This window comes from Aspergillus pseudonomiae, assembly GCF_009193645.1.
Source record: "Aspergillus pseudonomiae strain CBS 119388 unplaced genomic scaffold BDV37scaffold_68, whole genome shotgun sequence".
In the NCBI taxonomy this organism is placed as follows: domain Eukaryota; kingdom Fungi; phylum Ascomycota; class Eurotiomycetes; order Eurotiales; family Aspergillaceae; genus Aspergillus; species Aspergillus pseudonomiae.
Window position 1 is genome coordinate 111688 of NW_022476060.1, and position 13743 is coordinate 125430.

The window sequence follows — 13743 nt, forward strand, 5'->3', positions numbered from 1 at the left end:
AAATAAGTGCCGCAGACACACTGGGGTATAACTGCTATTATAAATGCCATGACATCAAGCCCTTAACAAAGCTGCATTTCCTCGTCAAGTCTATACTCCTTTCCAACCAGTAAATATCAATCATGAACCACCGAAGATCAGAAGTATATTGGTCGAAACTGTTAATCAATCAACCTCCCCAGGATCAGGCTTTGACAGACAAATTCGTTGCCCACAATCCTGACATTGGTGCTCAGACCGAGATCACTGCCACTTATTGACTCGGTTAATTCATTTCTTTTTCGCTTTCTTGACCTCTGGGCGGGATAAGCCTTTGGGCTGCCTGGGATAGAGGCTCCCAGGATTGTGGCTATGGCGGAGGCTTTTTCATCATTATCCACGTAGATCCAATCCCATTCACATCCAGTTCCAGTTGCATCCTGGTCAAGGACCGCCCGAGCTGACTTGATATCAGGTACACGTTCGACTTTGGAAGCACCTAACGCATATGTTAAAAAGAGATACGCTTTTCTTCGCTCTTCATCAGCTTTCCCGCGGCCCATCACGACTAGCACCGACTGCCCTTGCAATAGATTAGGCCGCGCAGCAATGGTTTCAGGCAGTCGTGCTTGCATAGCAGGATAAGGATGCAATAATCTGGATTTCGTCGCTCCATGGAGATAAGATGATTCCCCAGCGGGAAGCAAATACATCTCCCAGTCTATAACCTGACGTTGAGCCACGCAGTCCTCTATCCAGCGGTCCGAGAGACAAGGAAGATTGAGTGCTAGTGCCTGCATGTACTTTGGACGGCGAGAATGCTTGTCAGCTATCAAGCAGGCAAAGCCCACATCTTCGGCGCCGCCAGTGAGACGGAACTGGTTGTTGCTCGTTGCTGGAGTTGGTGATTTCGATGGCGTAACAGCTGGACGGCTTGAAGATAGATCAAAAAGCTCATTGAAGCCGTCATGGAGAATGCGTCCATCATTATCCAATATCATCCGCGTAATCCGAGTCTTTGCTTCATCATTCTCCCCATAGGACACGGCAAACACCATTCCAGCAAAGATACCGTTTGAATAACGGATACTGCGAGATAACCGAGTGCTGGGTGAAGCAGGCGTGGTGTGTCGATCGGACGGGGTTTGAAGTCTACTCTCTGATTGTGTATGTACAGAGCTGTAGCTATATGTTCGATCTTTGAGTTGGTTCCAGAGGATAGTATCTAGGTATATGCGGGAGATTGGAACTTTGACGCTATTCTCAGGAACCGCAAGCCCTTCACGTGTAAGGCTTTTGCGCTGCTTTTGTCCTAAAACGACAGTTGAATGGCCGTATACATCTGTCATACGGATAATGCCATTGGATGCCTCGTTTTCGAGATCTTCTATGCTCAATTTATCCTCAAACCCTCGGATAATGTGTGTTACCTTTGGCACATTGGGCATATCGACCTTCACAGCATCTCCGACCCGTAGCTCGAGCCGCTTGACAGCCCCAATGGGAACTTCAACGGGAGCACTGTCTTCGAATTTGACTAAATAACGGGACTGTGAAGTCCCCAAAGGCCTTCCAAAGCAGGTTGCAGGGTAAAATGCACGTTTTGTTCCGCTCCAGGCTGCAAGAACCTGATTTAGTGCAATTTCGACATTGCTATCGGTGAATGAGTCCTCTCTAGCGGTGTTGTTTTCGACAAGGTCCCCAGATGGCTCGTCCCGAGAAACTTCAACATGTTGTTCCGTGGGGAGCGATGTGGCCTCTGAACAGTTTTGATCAGCAACAAGCGGTACATTAGTACTCTCCTCAGACTGATGAGCTTCCTTGGCCTTCTGCTCAAGAATACGAGGAAGACCGAATAGCCGCGCACGCTCCTTCCGGGAAACATGATAGTGGGGAGAATCATCAACGTCCCATACTGTTTCCGCTCTCCTTGAAGGTCGTGATCGTTTCTCAAAGACTCCCTTAGGCTTAGGCACTGACTGTTCGGGCTGAAAGTCCCGGGCCGGCATTGTTTCGCTTTCCTTTGGGGGAGCAAAATAAGTGGTGGTACGGGGTGTAATAGGAAGCACTGGGTCAGAGGCGAAGACATTTTGCCCATCATTTCCACGTCGTCTCTTTCTTGGTGGAACTGGAGACAGTGCAACAGCAGATCTAAACTCACGATCGTCGGCGGATAAGATATTAATATCGACATCGAAGGCTCCGGTCCCGATTTGAGGCGAAGCATCAGCTGCAATCTCTGTCAGTGCCCTACGTTGTCTTCCACTTGGACTAGATAGGATTTTGGAGTTATAGAAGTCCTTCACTGGCGAAGAGCTATTCAAATTAACTGGTTGGGAACCATATCCTCGTTCATGTGTGGACGAGTAAAGAGGAGGGAGGTCGTCGTCCTCTTGATCCATTGTTTCATTATTCACGTCACTTGCCCAGCCTTGGTTAAAGAATCGATTCGGGCTCGTTTCTGGGATAGCCGTCGCTGGCATCACATCGCCAAAGCTCTTGGGGCATTGAACAGGTGTCTCAGCCACGCGGGAGGGCATCGAAGATGACTTCTCCTTGATATCAGATGCCGGCGCTTTGTCGCCTAGTTCTATAGATTTATGCACAGTTGAATTGCTAGATCGCAGTACACTAGTCTCCTGGGCAATGGATTTTCTCGGTGAATGTTCGCGAGAACCATGTGAGCTGGCCGAGTTTGATCTGGATCGAGCCACTACACGGTCATCATCGAGTTGAAACGAGACTCGACTTCTTTGGGATGCTGAGGGAGGAGTTGACTGTATACGGAGTTGTTTCGCAGGAGACACAAGCTTCTCTGGAGAATGCTTTGTGGAAATGTGTGAGCCGGAAGCCTGGGCCAGGTTCTTGTCCCACATTCCTGCATTATCCCGTCCATGGTTTTCCTCATTCTGGGGACCTGGGGACCGCTGAGAGTCCTTCACGATAACTTGGGATGACCTGCTGGTACCATCTAGTTGTTCGTCATCAGCACCATGAGGAGGTAGTTGGGGCTCTGCAGCGTCTTGTAGTGACCTTCTGCGGTTAGGGGGTGGGGCTCCATCAAGAGCAAGCGCCTGGGACAAACGATCATGTGCACTGGTCGCGGCAGCCAGCGGGGTGGTAAAGGGATCGTTATGGTTTTCTTTATCCTCCTCGGTCGAAGGATTTGGGTCTTGAGACCGACACATCCGTTGGGAAAACTCATCCTCCTGTTCCGTCTCTTCTTCGCTGGTTGCGCCTGCAGCAACGTTTCCTTGGTGTTCAAGTCTGGGCGTAGCAGATCTAACTGCATCTGCCCGGTCTCGCGGGTCTGACTGTCTGCTAGGTGACTTGCTCATTTTATCTGAGTTCTTGCGACTTGCTGGTCTTGGGGGAGCTGAAAGACTGGCCAATTGTCCCCTGGTTGCCTCATCGATATTTCTCTGTCGCCTTATGCGCTCCACAAAGCTGGGTTCTTTGTCAAATTCGCCGTCACTTTGATCTTCCAAGTATATATGGTCTGCAGAGCGTGTCATTCTCTCCCGTGAAATTATATCCCTCAGCGCTTGTGATTCTTGCATGGTGATATAATTGAGATATGGCTCTGAGGAATCCCGGGGAAAGGTTGCCGCAACGTTATTTAGCGGCGAGGACATGGTTGTGGCAAGCGAACGGTTTTGAATAGGCAGATTAGGTGAAGGCCGGTCAGACATGGGATCCAATTGTTGGCCATGGACGAGGGGAGAGGAAGGGGCCTGGGTTGCTTTGAACACCTGGCTTAGTGCCATGATACCGCCGCTTGATCCAAGCTCCGTCGCGAGAGGGTTCCTCGACGCTGTGGGGGTCACCGTATCAAGGCCATCGACATGCCCTGTTTTCACTGCTGTCGCCGGAGTCTTCGACACAAAGCGCTGGGACTCGGGAAAGAGATTCGGCTGATACTGCATGGGAGATGACTCCCCGAGCTTGCAGCTGCTCTGATCCTCGTTATCATCACCATTGGTTACATCGGTGTTTGACCCGTCAAACCCAGCCAGCAGATCCACATGACCAATATCACCTTCGTGCAGCGTCCTCAAAGTTGCATTATCGGCAAGATTATTGTCCGACCCAGTATCGGCAGCTTCCTGGTTCTGTCTTATAAGGTTGTCATAAACCGACTGCGAGATGACTTGGGTGTCGGAAGGCACCGTGTCTGCAGAGCTCATCTTCTTAAAGGGGTGCAACCCAGTGACAGGGTCTTGTCTTCTTTGTTCAAGGGACAATCGAGCAGCGTTTGTCAAGCTTTGAGCATTCTGTTCCTGCGAGGGCGACTCGGGATGACTCGACGGGGATTTCCGAGAGATCTCCTGGCCAGTAGACGATTGATGACCATTAGAGACCTGAGAGGAATGCTCATGGATGACGTTGTTCTGGGGAATATTCTTGACAAGCTCGGACCCGGGTATTATCGACTGGGATTGTGCAGGCTCCTAAGCAAATGATTGGTGTTAGAGCAATCGAGATCACAGCGCCACCAGTGTGACCACTCACTCGTCCCAACGCGACGCGTTGCAACTGTGGGATATCGATACTGTCATCCTGGGTCTCCATGATCCCTTCAACCGGTAGATTATTAGACACGATATTGGCGGTAATTCATCGTCCGAAAACTCCAATTGCGATCATCGCCTTCACATGCCAAAGTCATACTAAGAACAAGATGTTCTCGACCTCCAGAACCAAAGGAGCGCGAAACGCGTCGTTCACGTGACTAAGTAATATTACCGTTATCGGACTAGTTCGACTTTCACTCAGCGGATGTTTATTGGTTTTACTCTTGATGTACATGGCGGATACCGGTGTAAATTGATTTACAGAAGGTTACATAGCCGCTAGTCAGTTCCTCCGGTTACCGTTCGGACGAAGGAAGCTGGTCATTCTCAGATAGAACCGAAGAAGATAGATGAGTTGTATAATACATGGAAACAAAACGAGGATCCCTCACTAGTCCCGAGTCCTGTTTGGCACCCATCGCCTGATCAACATCTCTCGTACCGTATACCGAGCAAGAAGAGCGCCGATATCCTCTGAAGAGACGTTGGTTTCTCCGGACATGGGTGGTGGTACTTCCACGTAGCAGACCACCAGGCTCTTTTTCACCTGGGCTTGCACTCGGTTAACACAATGGAGCCACCACCAGCTGCGCGCCTGTTTCCTAGCACAATGAGCCTTCCTCTCCTCATTTTCAGACCAGTAAGGGTGCTCAAATGATGGTATGACCACAACTGCAAACTCTGCATGCGAGAAAACAGGCCCGCGATTGTAGAGGAGGTAGTCCACGCCGAATTTCACTCCGGAGCGCACAACCCATCCAAGGGACCGAAAGTGGTGATACACAATGTAGGATATCATGAAAGGGTCGTCCGGTTCTAAATTGGCTGAAAGATCACGAGGAGGGCAGTAAGAATGCTGACAGAACCGAGACAGTAGAGAGGGAGGAGACAGAACGGCATTTCGTCTGCCATCGACGATCTGTAGAGCGCCAAGCCCGTATACCAGAAAGAAAGCCTCCTCGTTAGACAATTGAAGGTGTTCTTCATTGTTCAGTGAAGGCTCATCCTCAATTCCGTGTTCGTCAATTGTCGAATCGGGCGCACGCACGACACTCGAATCAGAAACAAACTCCTTTGCTTGAACGACCGGAGAGAACCGCACAGTCTTACTCCCGTTGGAGGGAGAGCTATCAGGGGCGTCGGGTGTATCGGTTCTCTCCGTTTGTGCTACCGAGCGTTGTGACTCAGACAATTTGGCCTCCCTAGCCTTCCTCAGGGAAAACTTCTCTGTAGCAAGTTTACCATTAGTGACACCATCTGCGGATGGTGGCAGAGCCGACTGATCAATCAATGTGTCGCCGGCTTCCCTTGCGGCAGCTTCTGCCATAAGTCTCTGTTCGATGGCCAGCTTCTCCATCCTTGCCCTCTCTAGCTTCAACTCACGACGCTCGGTTCTCCGCTGGCGTGTAACCTCTTCACTGGTAACGCCACCGAGTAATCCTCTCCTCTTCTTCTCCCGTTCCAACCAGCTAGGCTCACTTCGACTCAGACTTCCTTTGCCAAAGAAGCCCATCTCCCACAATGCTCGGATGGCTTTGGCATCTGTAACATGAACGGATGATGTCTCGGAGTCAAAGTAAGCCGAGTAGACTTCATGGTGCGGGGGAGCAATCAAGTATGTTAAATACGAGAGCAGCACGCTGACAATGGACAGAGGGTTATGTGGTATTAGAGGAGGCAGAGGATGCACATTGATGGGAAGAGGGAAACGATGAATTTGTCTGTAGTTGGGCCTAGAGAGCCGGCCAGGACGACCTTGAGGGGCATTTTTGTTTGTGGGCTCGGACTTCGCAGAGGCAGCTGCAGCCTCGGACGCAGACATTGGATTGGATTGAGAAGCCATAACTAATGTAATAGAAAAGATAGTTGTATTGATAGTATACTACATAAGGGAAGAGTCAGCATGGAACTCTTCTTTACGAGACGATGCAAAAGATTCGACGTAGGTTGTTCTCCTCAGATACCGTTGTAGTCAATTAAACCACTTCATCGACAACAGCGAAGAAATCAAAGTGCCATTGCCTAGGTTTAGGTATATTGGTGTCATCACCGGAGATCAACTGCAAGTCTTTCTTCTGACTGAAGCTGCATTTGCTTACCAGAAAAAAAAGATTTTTCTGGGTGCTCCCAGCCCTGTGACGAGGTCACGGACAGGCTGTAACCAAGAGCCGTGAGTAACTAAATACAATTGACAAGTAGCAAGAGATGTCCAAACATCGTCATACTGCGACGTCACGATGGATGCTCATCATCATCCCAATTCTCTTGTTTTTGCCCGAAGGTCAAAATCTGGTGGTTTACAAGAGAAAAGAAAAAGTTCCGATTGGGAACCGCCTAATAAAGGCCATAATGACTAAGCACATTGAATGGCCCGTGCGCATCACGGTCCGGCGAAAAAAATTGGGTTTTGATGATTGCGGGAGGACTTCACGGACAGTGACTTTCTTTCCAGAACCTGTACTTTCTCTCCAGTAACCGACTAAAACAACTCTAGCAAAGTAAGTTAAAACTTTGCAAACTTCGATTGGCATGAACATCACTGACCACCGTTTCACTAGGATGCATCTTATGGTACGTTCCCACAAATGCAATACCCTTACACCACCTGGCGATAGATGACCATTGGAGTTCGGGCACATCCAGCAGGAGCTAATACGATCTTTAATAGTACACTCTGGACGCTGAGGGAAAGCGGGTGTATACCCTCAAGAAAGTCACCCCTGAGGGAAAGGTCACCAAGAGCGCTCACCCTGCTCGGTAAGGCTTCATTTGATTGATATTGAGGATACAGTGGTTAATAATGGAAAAGCTTCTCGCCCGATGACAAGTACTCTCGTCACCGTGTGACTTTGAAGAGAAGATATGGTCTCCTCCTGACCCAGCAGAAGGGTATGAAACCCGCTCGCTCCCAAGGGTCAGCTTTGATCAACGGCTAACTTCTATTGTCAGATTTGCAAACCTCTGAGCTGTAGAGTGCGAAATCATGGGATAAACCAGGTTGTTTCATAGGTGCTGTTTGGAAATCATGTTCTTTTGGCGAATGGTGTTACGTGCGGACATCTAAATGAGAAGTTTTCGGGGGGCCTCTTTACTGCCTACCACTTGCATGAGGGATTCCAAAAAGTGTTGCTCATATTCGGTCATAATAGTCCGGCCTCTCGTATAGAGAAGATCCACTTTTATCTATACCCTTATATATGCCCTATGTGCTCTATGAACCGTCACGAATCGGTTATCATCATAACCCATGCAGCGTAGGAAAAAACCAGTAATCGTAGAACTTTTGTTTTTTTGCCAAACTCCAATCCAGTATCCATGCAAAAAGGACTGCGGGAGATAATTACCGCTTCCTCGAATTCACACTCTTACCAGCGCCAACTTTGATCCGACCACCGTGCTTGTTTCTCTCTCCGGTCAGAATTCCAGGGAGGTAGTCCTCATCCATAAGATCCCGTTCCTTCCGAAGTCTTCGGCTTTCCTCAGCAGTAGCTCTGACATATTCTTTTTGGTCTTCTGCGAGAATAAGATCGGTTCCCCAGCCGCCTTTACCACCGCCTCCTTTCCACTTCCCACTAGAGCTTCCGTGGGTGGGCTTGGGAATGCTGAAAACGTTTCCTCGGTTGTTCCATTGCATGTTTTTCTTCAGGTGCATCTTGAACTGCCCATTGGCATCGGTAGTGCAAGAGACACGAGTGAGGGTGTCTTTTCCGCACCGTGGGCAAAATTGCTTGTTCATGTCCTTGGTCGTGAAGAAACAAGCGTGACAGCGTTTAATGAAGGACTTAAGATGGCGAATTCTTTGTAAGGTTGTGGTCGAAAGTAGGTTCAAATTCATCTGGAGTAACACGTTTTGGCACTGAATTATAGTCAGCCACGATGTATAGGTGACATACATGGGAAACAGGATTCGCTTACCGCAAAATCAGTCGTCATCGTCGCAACTTGCATAACCTTGGGCTCCGGTGTCGCCGACGCAGAGATACCCTCGTCGCGGGCTTGTTTCTTCTTCAGATTTGAAGGGGTGATCCATTCTCCGCCGTCCGAGTCAGCGGCTTCGTCGTCCTCTTCTTGGGGCTCTTGCGGGGTTGATTGTTCGGCTGGCTTGGTTTCTTCAGCAGCGGTGGCTTCATCCCGTGACTTCTCATTCGGTTTCTCTAGAGCCGTGTTCTCCAGATCCTCCGCAATTGCATCGACTTCAGGACTTTCGGTCTTCTCCTCAGTCTGGCCAGACTCATCCGCCGTCTCGGGCTGTTTTACTTCCTCCTTAACGGGTGGCTTGCCATTCACCTGTTTCTGCCCTGGAACACTGCGCAGCCGCCAATCGCCACCGTTCCTTTCACACTCTATCTCATATGCAAGTGCCAGAACCTCAATATCGGTTCTACTCAAAACGGCCCTATCGCCAGTCTTCTTGGCGAATTCGCTCAATACACTGATACTTTTCGGGGTCGGAGTCCGTTGTTTTAAGAAAGGCAGGTACATAGTCTCAACTCTGAGTCGGGCATCGGGATCGCGAATTTCACTGACCACCGATGGGGTGATGAGCAGTTCCTCGCATTGTGCGAGAAGGGTGGATAACGGCGGGGTATTCTTCAGGATAGGGCCAGCATCGAGGACGATGGTGTGGACGGACTTGGGCGGCGACGTCGTATCCGCCATTTTGGTGATCTGATATACTAATCTTCCAGTGACGGAGAGAATAGCACGTGCGAATGAGATCTGGAGGACGTTGTGGTCAGTTGGTCTCAAACGGTGCCGCCAAAGTGGGTGAATTGGTTTGATTTCGCTGGAATTTTAGCTGGTCTGTGCGCTATCCTTATCTTAGCGCGGGTTTTATCAACGGCCGACATCATTGGATCCACCAATTCCAGTACAGTACGGTACCAAACAACAACAGGACTTGGTAGTAGTAGTAGTAGTAGTAGTACTGCGCAGTATGAAATTTACCAAAACAATGATCCCGTACAGCTCAATGGATTTACGAAGTACATGCACATCTGCTGTCCCCAGATACAGACAAAAAGGTTTCAAAAGAATTACAAATAAAGAAAACTAGAGAAAGATGAACTCGTACAAATCTCTGCAGAAACATCCTCCTTCGGAGATAATGCATCATGCAAGTTTGAGACATGGATCATTTGTCACTGTACTGCCATAAACTTGACATGTCACGGGGGAAGCAGTCACGACTTCACGATGCGCACAACAAAGAAAGCCCATTGCATGAAAGCAACCTCAGGAGACTATTACTACTACTACTCGGTCTGGTACAGGCTCCGAGTAGCTAAACTCAGATCCAAATCTATCGGCGCAACCGTTAGGCTCGCCTTAAAGATCACCAGGTATATGAAGGTAGCGTGAACCTGATGGGAGGTGATCGGCCGTCAACAAAGAAAAAGTACGAGGGGGATCTTTGTTCTGGCTGACCCTTGATCTGGACCGTTCGGTGGATCGATCGGATCATGGCTGAGCTGGTCGTTAGGTAAAATCCAGTCCATGGCTCGACGAGTATTCATGCAAACATGCAATCGATCAGTGATGACGGGGAAAAATTGACAGGTAGAAAAGAATCTCTATCCGGTTTCGATAAAGTTGCCATTGTGTATCCCCAGGACTCAAGAGGAGTTATAGATCCAACCTCGGAATGTAACTATGTATGTACGAAAGATGGCAAACACTAACTAACGTACTCGGGTCACCGGTTCGACTAGGGTTCAACTGCTATGGAGGGAGGCGTTGATCCTCGTAATTGGCGTCGACTATATGTAACCTTCTCTATAGCGCGCCAGTAACAAACAATCTAGATAATGCCTCAATCTGCATGCGGAAGATAACTTTTTTCAAAATTAAAATTAAATTAAAATTAAAATTAAATAAAAATAAAAAGAACAAAAAACTAGGCAGGACGTAGCGAGTCCAGCCGACAGGGCAACAAAAGGTTTTTTTTTCTTTTTTTTCCCCCCACCTCCCTTCTCTCTCTTTCTCTTGGGAAGCAATCAACCACGTTCTCGTCCAGTGAATTGGGTATAGAAGGCTTGGCCCATCAAGCAGAGTCGGATCATGCCATACAATACATCCAGGTAATGGAATCATGAAATACAATCGCTTGCCTCGTTATTGGTAGAATTTCAGGACGAAACAGGGCCTACATCAAATCAGACCAGCACAGAACTGCTCCCCTTGGCCCTCCTGTACTGCAACAGAAGTATGTAGATACATATCTGCAATCCGGATGCTGAATGATCTAAAGGAGATAAAAGTCAATTAAAAAGCCATTTGAGGCTCTGACGATCCAGATATATGGCCCTACGGGATAAGCAATCAATAGAATCCATACATTCTGCTTCGATGCAGTAAAAATCCCACAGAACGATACCGGGAGGAGACCATGAGCCGAACGGCGGAAGTGTCTCTCAATCCTTCGGCAAGTGATGGTACGCATTGGAAGATCGTGCCCTTCGGTAAGTAGAGCGTAATCCGAATTGCCAGGAGGCAATACATACCGTATGGCAAGCCGTGCCACCTGAGCCCCCATCAACTCTTTCTTCAGCATATATTGGCGTGGCTCGTGGATACCCTATGTCACCACACTTGCATGGGTTCCTACCTATGGTAGAGAAAATGGGAGAGAGGAGAGGACAAGAAAAGAAATTACCAAGGACCAACCGATAAGAAGGTCTCCAGAGTCAGGCCACAGGTGGTACTGCATCCTGCCTACTTGGTCGTACATGAATATACATCCATGTCGCTGCACTACTAGTGCCATTGGTCATGCATGGCCTACGAAGGTACGGTAGTACTTTCCGTAGCCCGGCAGAAAGAATATCCCAAACAGAATAAGGAAGATAGCTATATGCAATTCGACAGTACTGAAGAAGAGTGAGCCTCCTGAAGGGTTGGAATATGTCATAAATGGGTGGTGGGTGCTATGATGCTCATGGTGAACGCGACTGGATTGGTGTTCAGGGAACCTGAAGGAGGGACGCGACACAGAAAGGAAGAGAAGAATACGATTATGTCAACATGCAGCTTCTTCAGTGACCTGGCTAAGAATTGCTTGGTTTGACTTAGATTAATGATCCAATAATTATTAAGGGAAAAAAAAAGATTAATTACAATATCACCTGCAATTGACCAGTGGATATATAAATAGCTAATCCAGGCAACCGGGTGCCTCTTACAGTCTCGCACAGACTCCTGCAGATGGAATTATGTGACATATTAACTCCACTGGATTACCCAATTTCTTTATATTTCATACGAACTAGGATGTGCCAGGAACCTACATGGGATTTTGTGGCTTTGTCGGTACTGTCAAGCCAATCCATATCCATTAGGGCAAACATCCCACATGTGCTACTAGAAATGGTATAATGAGAGGTACGTAATAGTATCCCAGCTATCGATGGCGCTGCTAATGGTTGTAATTGGCTGTTACTTCACTGGGAACTGTCAAAATCTCTAGTACAATTTTAAGCATACTAGTAGTAGTCCATTATTCTCGGTGCCACGAGTAAAACCACGCTGAGGTTCTAATAAAGCAAATCTAGATCGTCAATGTCAACGTACCTCGACGTTAAGTTCAACGAGCCCAACGCTTACCTTGAGAGAGACGAGGAGCCTCGCTTGAAGCCTCCAATCATAGGGGTCTTCAAGCGCAGTAGAGTTGACGCTATCAATTTTGGACTTGAACTGTTGTGCCCGAAGTTGCAAGCCAAGTTTTTAGGGACAATAGTACGCAACCACGTCCATGAAAGCGAGAGATGAAAGACAGCAAACCCTACACTCGATAATTGAGAATAATTCCCATTATGAAACGATATTATTGTGAAAACTCTTCGTTTTAGTATTCTGGTGTGGGGAGAATTTGTGAGGTATCAACTCCATTGACGCACACTCCACACCCACGGGCCACCACCGTCCCCATCGTACCAACGACATGATAATCGCATGGCGACTAATTCTGACTATCCGTGCATCTGCATATGGAAGTTAAGATCCAGCTGTATGGTACTTTACACCCCCCTGCATGTGCGTTATTCAATGTGGCGATGTCACTCGCGGAAACCCGTTCCTTTCAGAAGCTACTTTAAGAGGGAATTAGACTTATCATATTCTCCCGAACTGACCCGGCTGAGTTCCTTTCAGATGTTGTCTTTCTCACCGGGACTTCTCAAAAAGAGAGAAAGTATAATAAGAACCGTAAAGCTCTCCTGGGTCCAGGGGGGAGCAAGAAAGGTTTACATGCATCCCTTGCTCGAAGACCCTACCAAGTATAGCCTCACCCTGACCGGATACTCCCTTTTCAGGGAGAGAGGAACAATGATGTCAGGGAAGATCCTGTCTCAATTAGAGCGTGTGAAGCTTGGTAAGAACTAGCCCGAAAAGAAAAGAGTAAAATTAAAAAGAAACAGAAAAAGTAAGAAATAAAATAAAATAAAACACACACTGTAGTCTGCTTAGTGCTTGGGGCCGGGAGGAGATTATCCCTGACAGTTCCAGATGCAGCCCCCTAGGGCATGAATCCTGTTCGTCGCCACGATCGTGTTACCTTCAGACCTGAGCGGAGCTCGTTGTATACATCACGATAGAAACTGTCATACATACAGCTGTGACTGCCTTTATTGCTGGTGCGTAGGTTAAGCTCGAGTACAAAGTACCTCTTTCTGTGCAAATCATGACTGTCACTACATACGCACAGCGTTGAACAGTTCTGGAAGGTTTAGATACGTCGCTGATCCATTACCCACACCCTTTATGACTGGACCGGGTTATTTCCAGGGCTAGTTGCTCCTGTCACTGTCGATCAGTTGAACCCATAATCGGGTCGAGTCCAAAGGGCTGGAACTCGCCGCTATCCTTATGCCGCAGGGGCCCTCCTTGGCTCCATAACCCAGGTCAAGGCTTCAAGCCATGAAAAGCAAAAAACAAAAAAAAGAAAAAGAAAAAGAAAAAGAAAACTCTATCTATCGACGTGCTAATGTCAAAGGCTACGACAGTAACTTCTTCCTAATGATTAGCTTATTCGATCTCTCCCTTACTTGCTTTCCTATCTCCCCTTTGTCCTCATGAGACTTTAGCCCTAGTCCCTGTCACTGCCTTAGCGTCAGACCCGCAAACCTGGAGAAGCAAATGAGACAAGGAGGATCTCCGTGGACGAGATGCTTTATCTGGGTCTATCCCTCATGAA

At 48.1% G+C, this 13743-nt stretch overlaps 5 protein-coding genes across 5 annotated transcripts; 1 reads left to right on the forward strand and 4 right to left on the reverse strand.

Moving 5' to 3' along the window:
• Positions 1-22: 22 nt before the first annotated feature.
• BDV37DRAFT_187669 (chromatin-binding protein RAD9) lies at positions 23-4683 on the reverse strand. Its single transcript, XM_032079597.1, has 2 exons — positions 4492-4683; positions 23-4430 (listed from the first exon to the last, which is right to left on the reverse strand). Exons 1-2 carry the CDS (start codon positions 4549-4551, stop codon positions 162-164), a joined length of 4329 nt encoding a protein of 1442 aa, XP_031938451.1. The 5' UTR covers positions 4552-4683; the 3' UTR covers positions 23-161.
• Positions 4684-4820: 137 nt separating this feature from the next.
• On the reverse strand, positions 4821-7013 carry sen2 (tRNA splicing endonuclease subunit SEN2). The gene is made up of 2 exons (XM_032082779.1): positions 6653-7013; positions 4821-6435 (listed from the first exon to the last, which is right to left on the reverse strand). Exon 2 carries the CDS (start codon positions 6394-6396, stop codon positions 4945-4947), a length of 1452 nt encoding a protein of 483 aa, XP_031938452.1. The 5' UTR covers positions 6397-6435; positions 6653-7013; the 3' UTR covers positions 4821-4944.
• BDV37DRAFT_255941 (H/ACA ribonucleoprotein complex subunit NOP10) lies at positions 7014-7783 on the forward strand. The gene is made up of 5 exons (XM_032082780.1): positions 7014-7051; positions 7112-7124; positions 7222-7310; positions 7363-7442; positions 7503-7783. Exons 2-5 carry the CDS (start codon positions 7113-7115, stop codon positions 7523-7525), a joined length of 204 nt encoding a protein of 67 aa, XP_031938453.1. The 5' UTR covers positions 7014-7051; position 7112; the 3' UTR covers positions 7526-7783.
• BDV37DRAFT_255942 (rRNA-binding endoribonuclease) lies at positions 7784-9303 on the reverse strand. Its single transcript, XM_032082781.1, has 2 exons — positions 8469-9303; positions 7784-8409 (listed from the first exon to the last, which is right to left on the reverse strand). Exons 1-2 carry the CDS (start codon positions 9210-9212, stop codon positions 7894-7896), a joined length of 1260 nt encoding a protein of 419 aa, XP_031938454.1. The 5' UTR covers positions 9213-9303; the 3' UTR covers positions 7784-7893.
• Positions 9304-10502: 1199 nt separating this feature from the next.
• Positions 10503-11157, reverse strand: BDV37DRAFT_255944 (uncharacterized protein). The gene has a single exon (XM_032082782.1). It carries the CDS (start codon positions 11104-11106, stop codon positions 10798-10800), a length of 309 nt encoding a protein of 102 aa, XP_031938455.1. The 5' UTR covers positions 11107-11157; the 3' UTR covers positions 10503-10797.
• Between the last annotated feature and the right edge of the window lie 2586 nt (positions 11158-13743).

Coding starts and splice junctions, on each gene's coding strand:
- BDV37DRAFT_255942 (XM_032082781.1), bottom strand. CDS start 9,212: ATGGCGGATACGACGTCGCCGCCCAAGTCCGTCCACACCATCGTCCTC. Junction 8,410..8,468: donor CGATGACGACTGATTTTGCG/GTAAGCGAATCC, acceptor ACTATAATTCAG/TGCCAAAACGTGTTACTCCA.
- BDV37DRAFT_255941 (XM_032082780.1), top strand. Junction 7,311..7,362: donor AAGAGCGCTCACCCTGCTCG/GTAAGGCTTCAT, acceptor ATAATGGAAAAG/CTTCTCGCCCGATGACAAGT. Junction 7,443..7,502: donor CCTCCTGACCCAGCAGAAGG/GTATGAAACCCG, acceptor TTCTATTGTCAG/ATTTGCAAACCTCTGAGCTG.
- BDV37DRAFT_187669 (XM_032079597.1), bottom strand. CDS start 4,551: ATGGAGACCCAGGATGACAGTATCGATATCCCACAGTTGCAACGCGTC. Junction 4,431..4,491: donor AACGCGTCGCGTTGGGACGA/GTGAGTGGTCAC, acceptor TCATTTGCTTAG/GAGCCTGCACAATCCCAGTC.
- sen2 (XM_032082779.1), bottom strand. CDS start 6,396: ATGGCTTCTCAATCCAATCCAATGTCTGCGTCCGAGGCTGCAGCTGCC.
- BDV37DRAFT_255944 (XM_032082782.1), bottom strand. CDS start 11,106: ATGCTGAAGAAAGAGTTGATGGGGGCTCAGGTGGCACGGCTTGCCATA.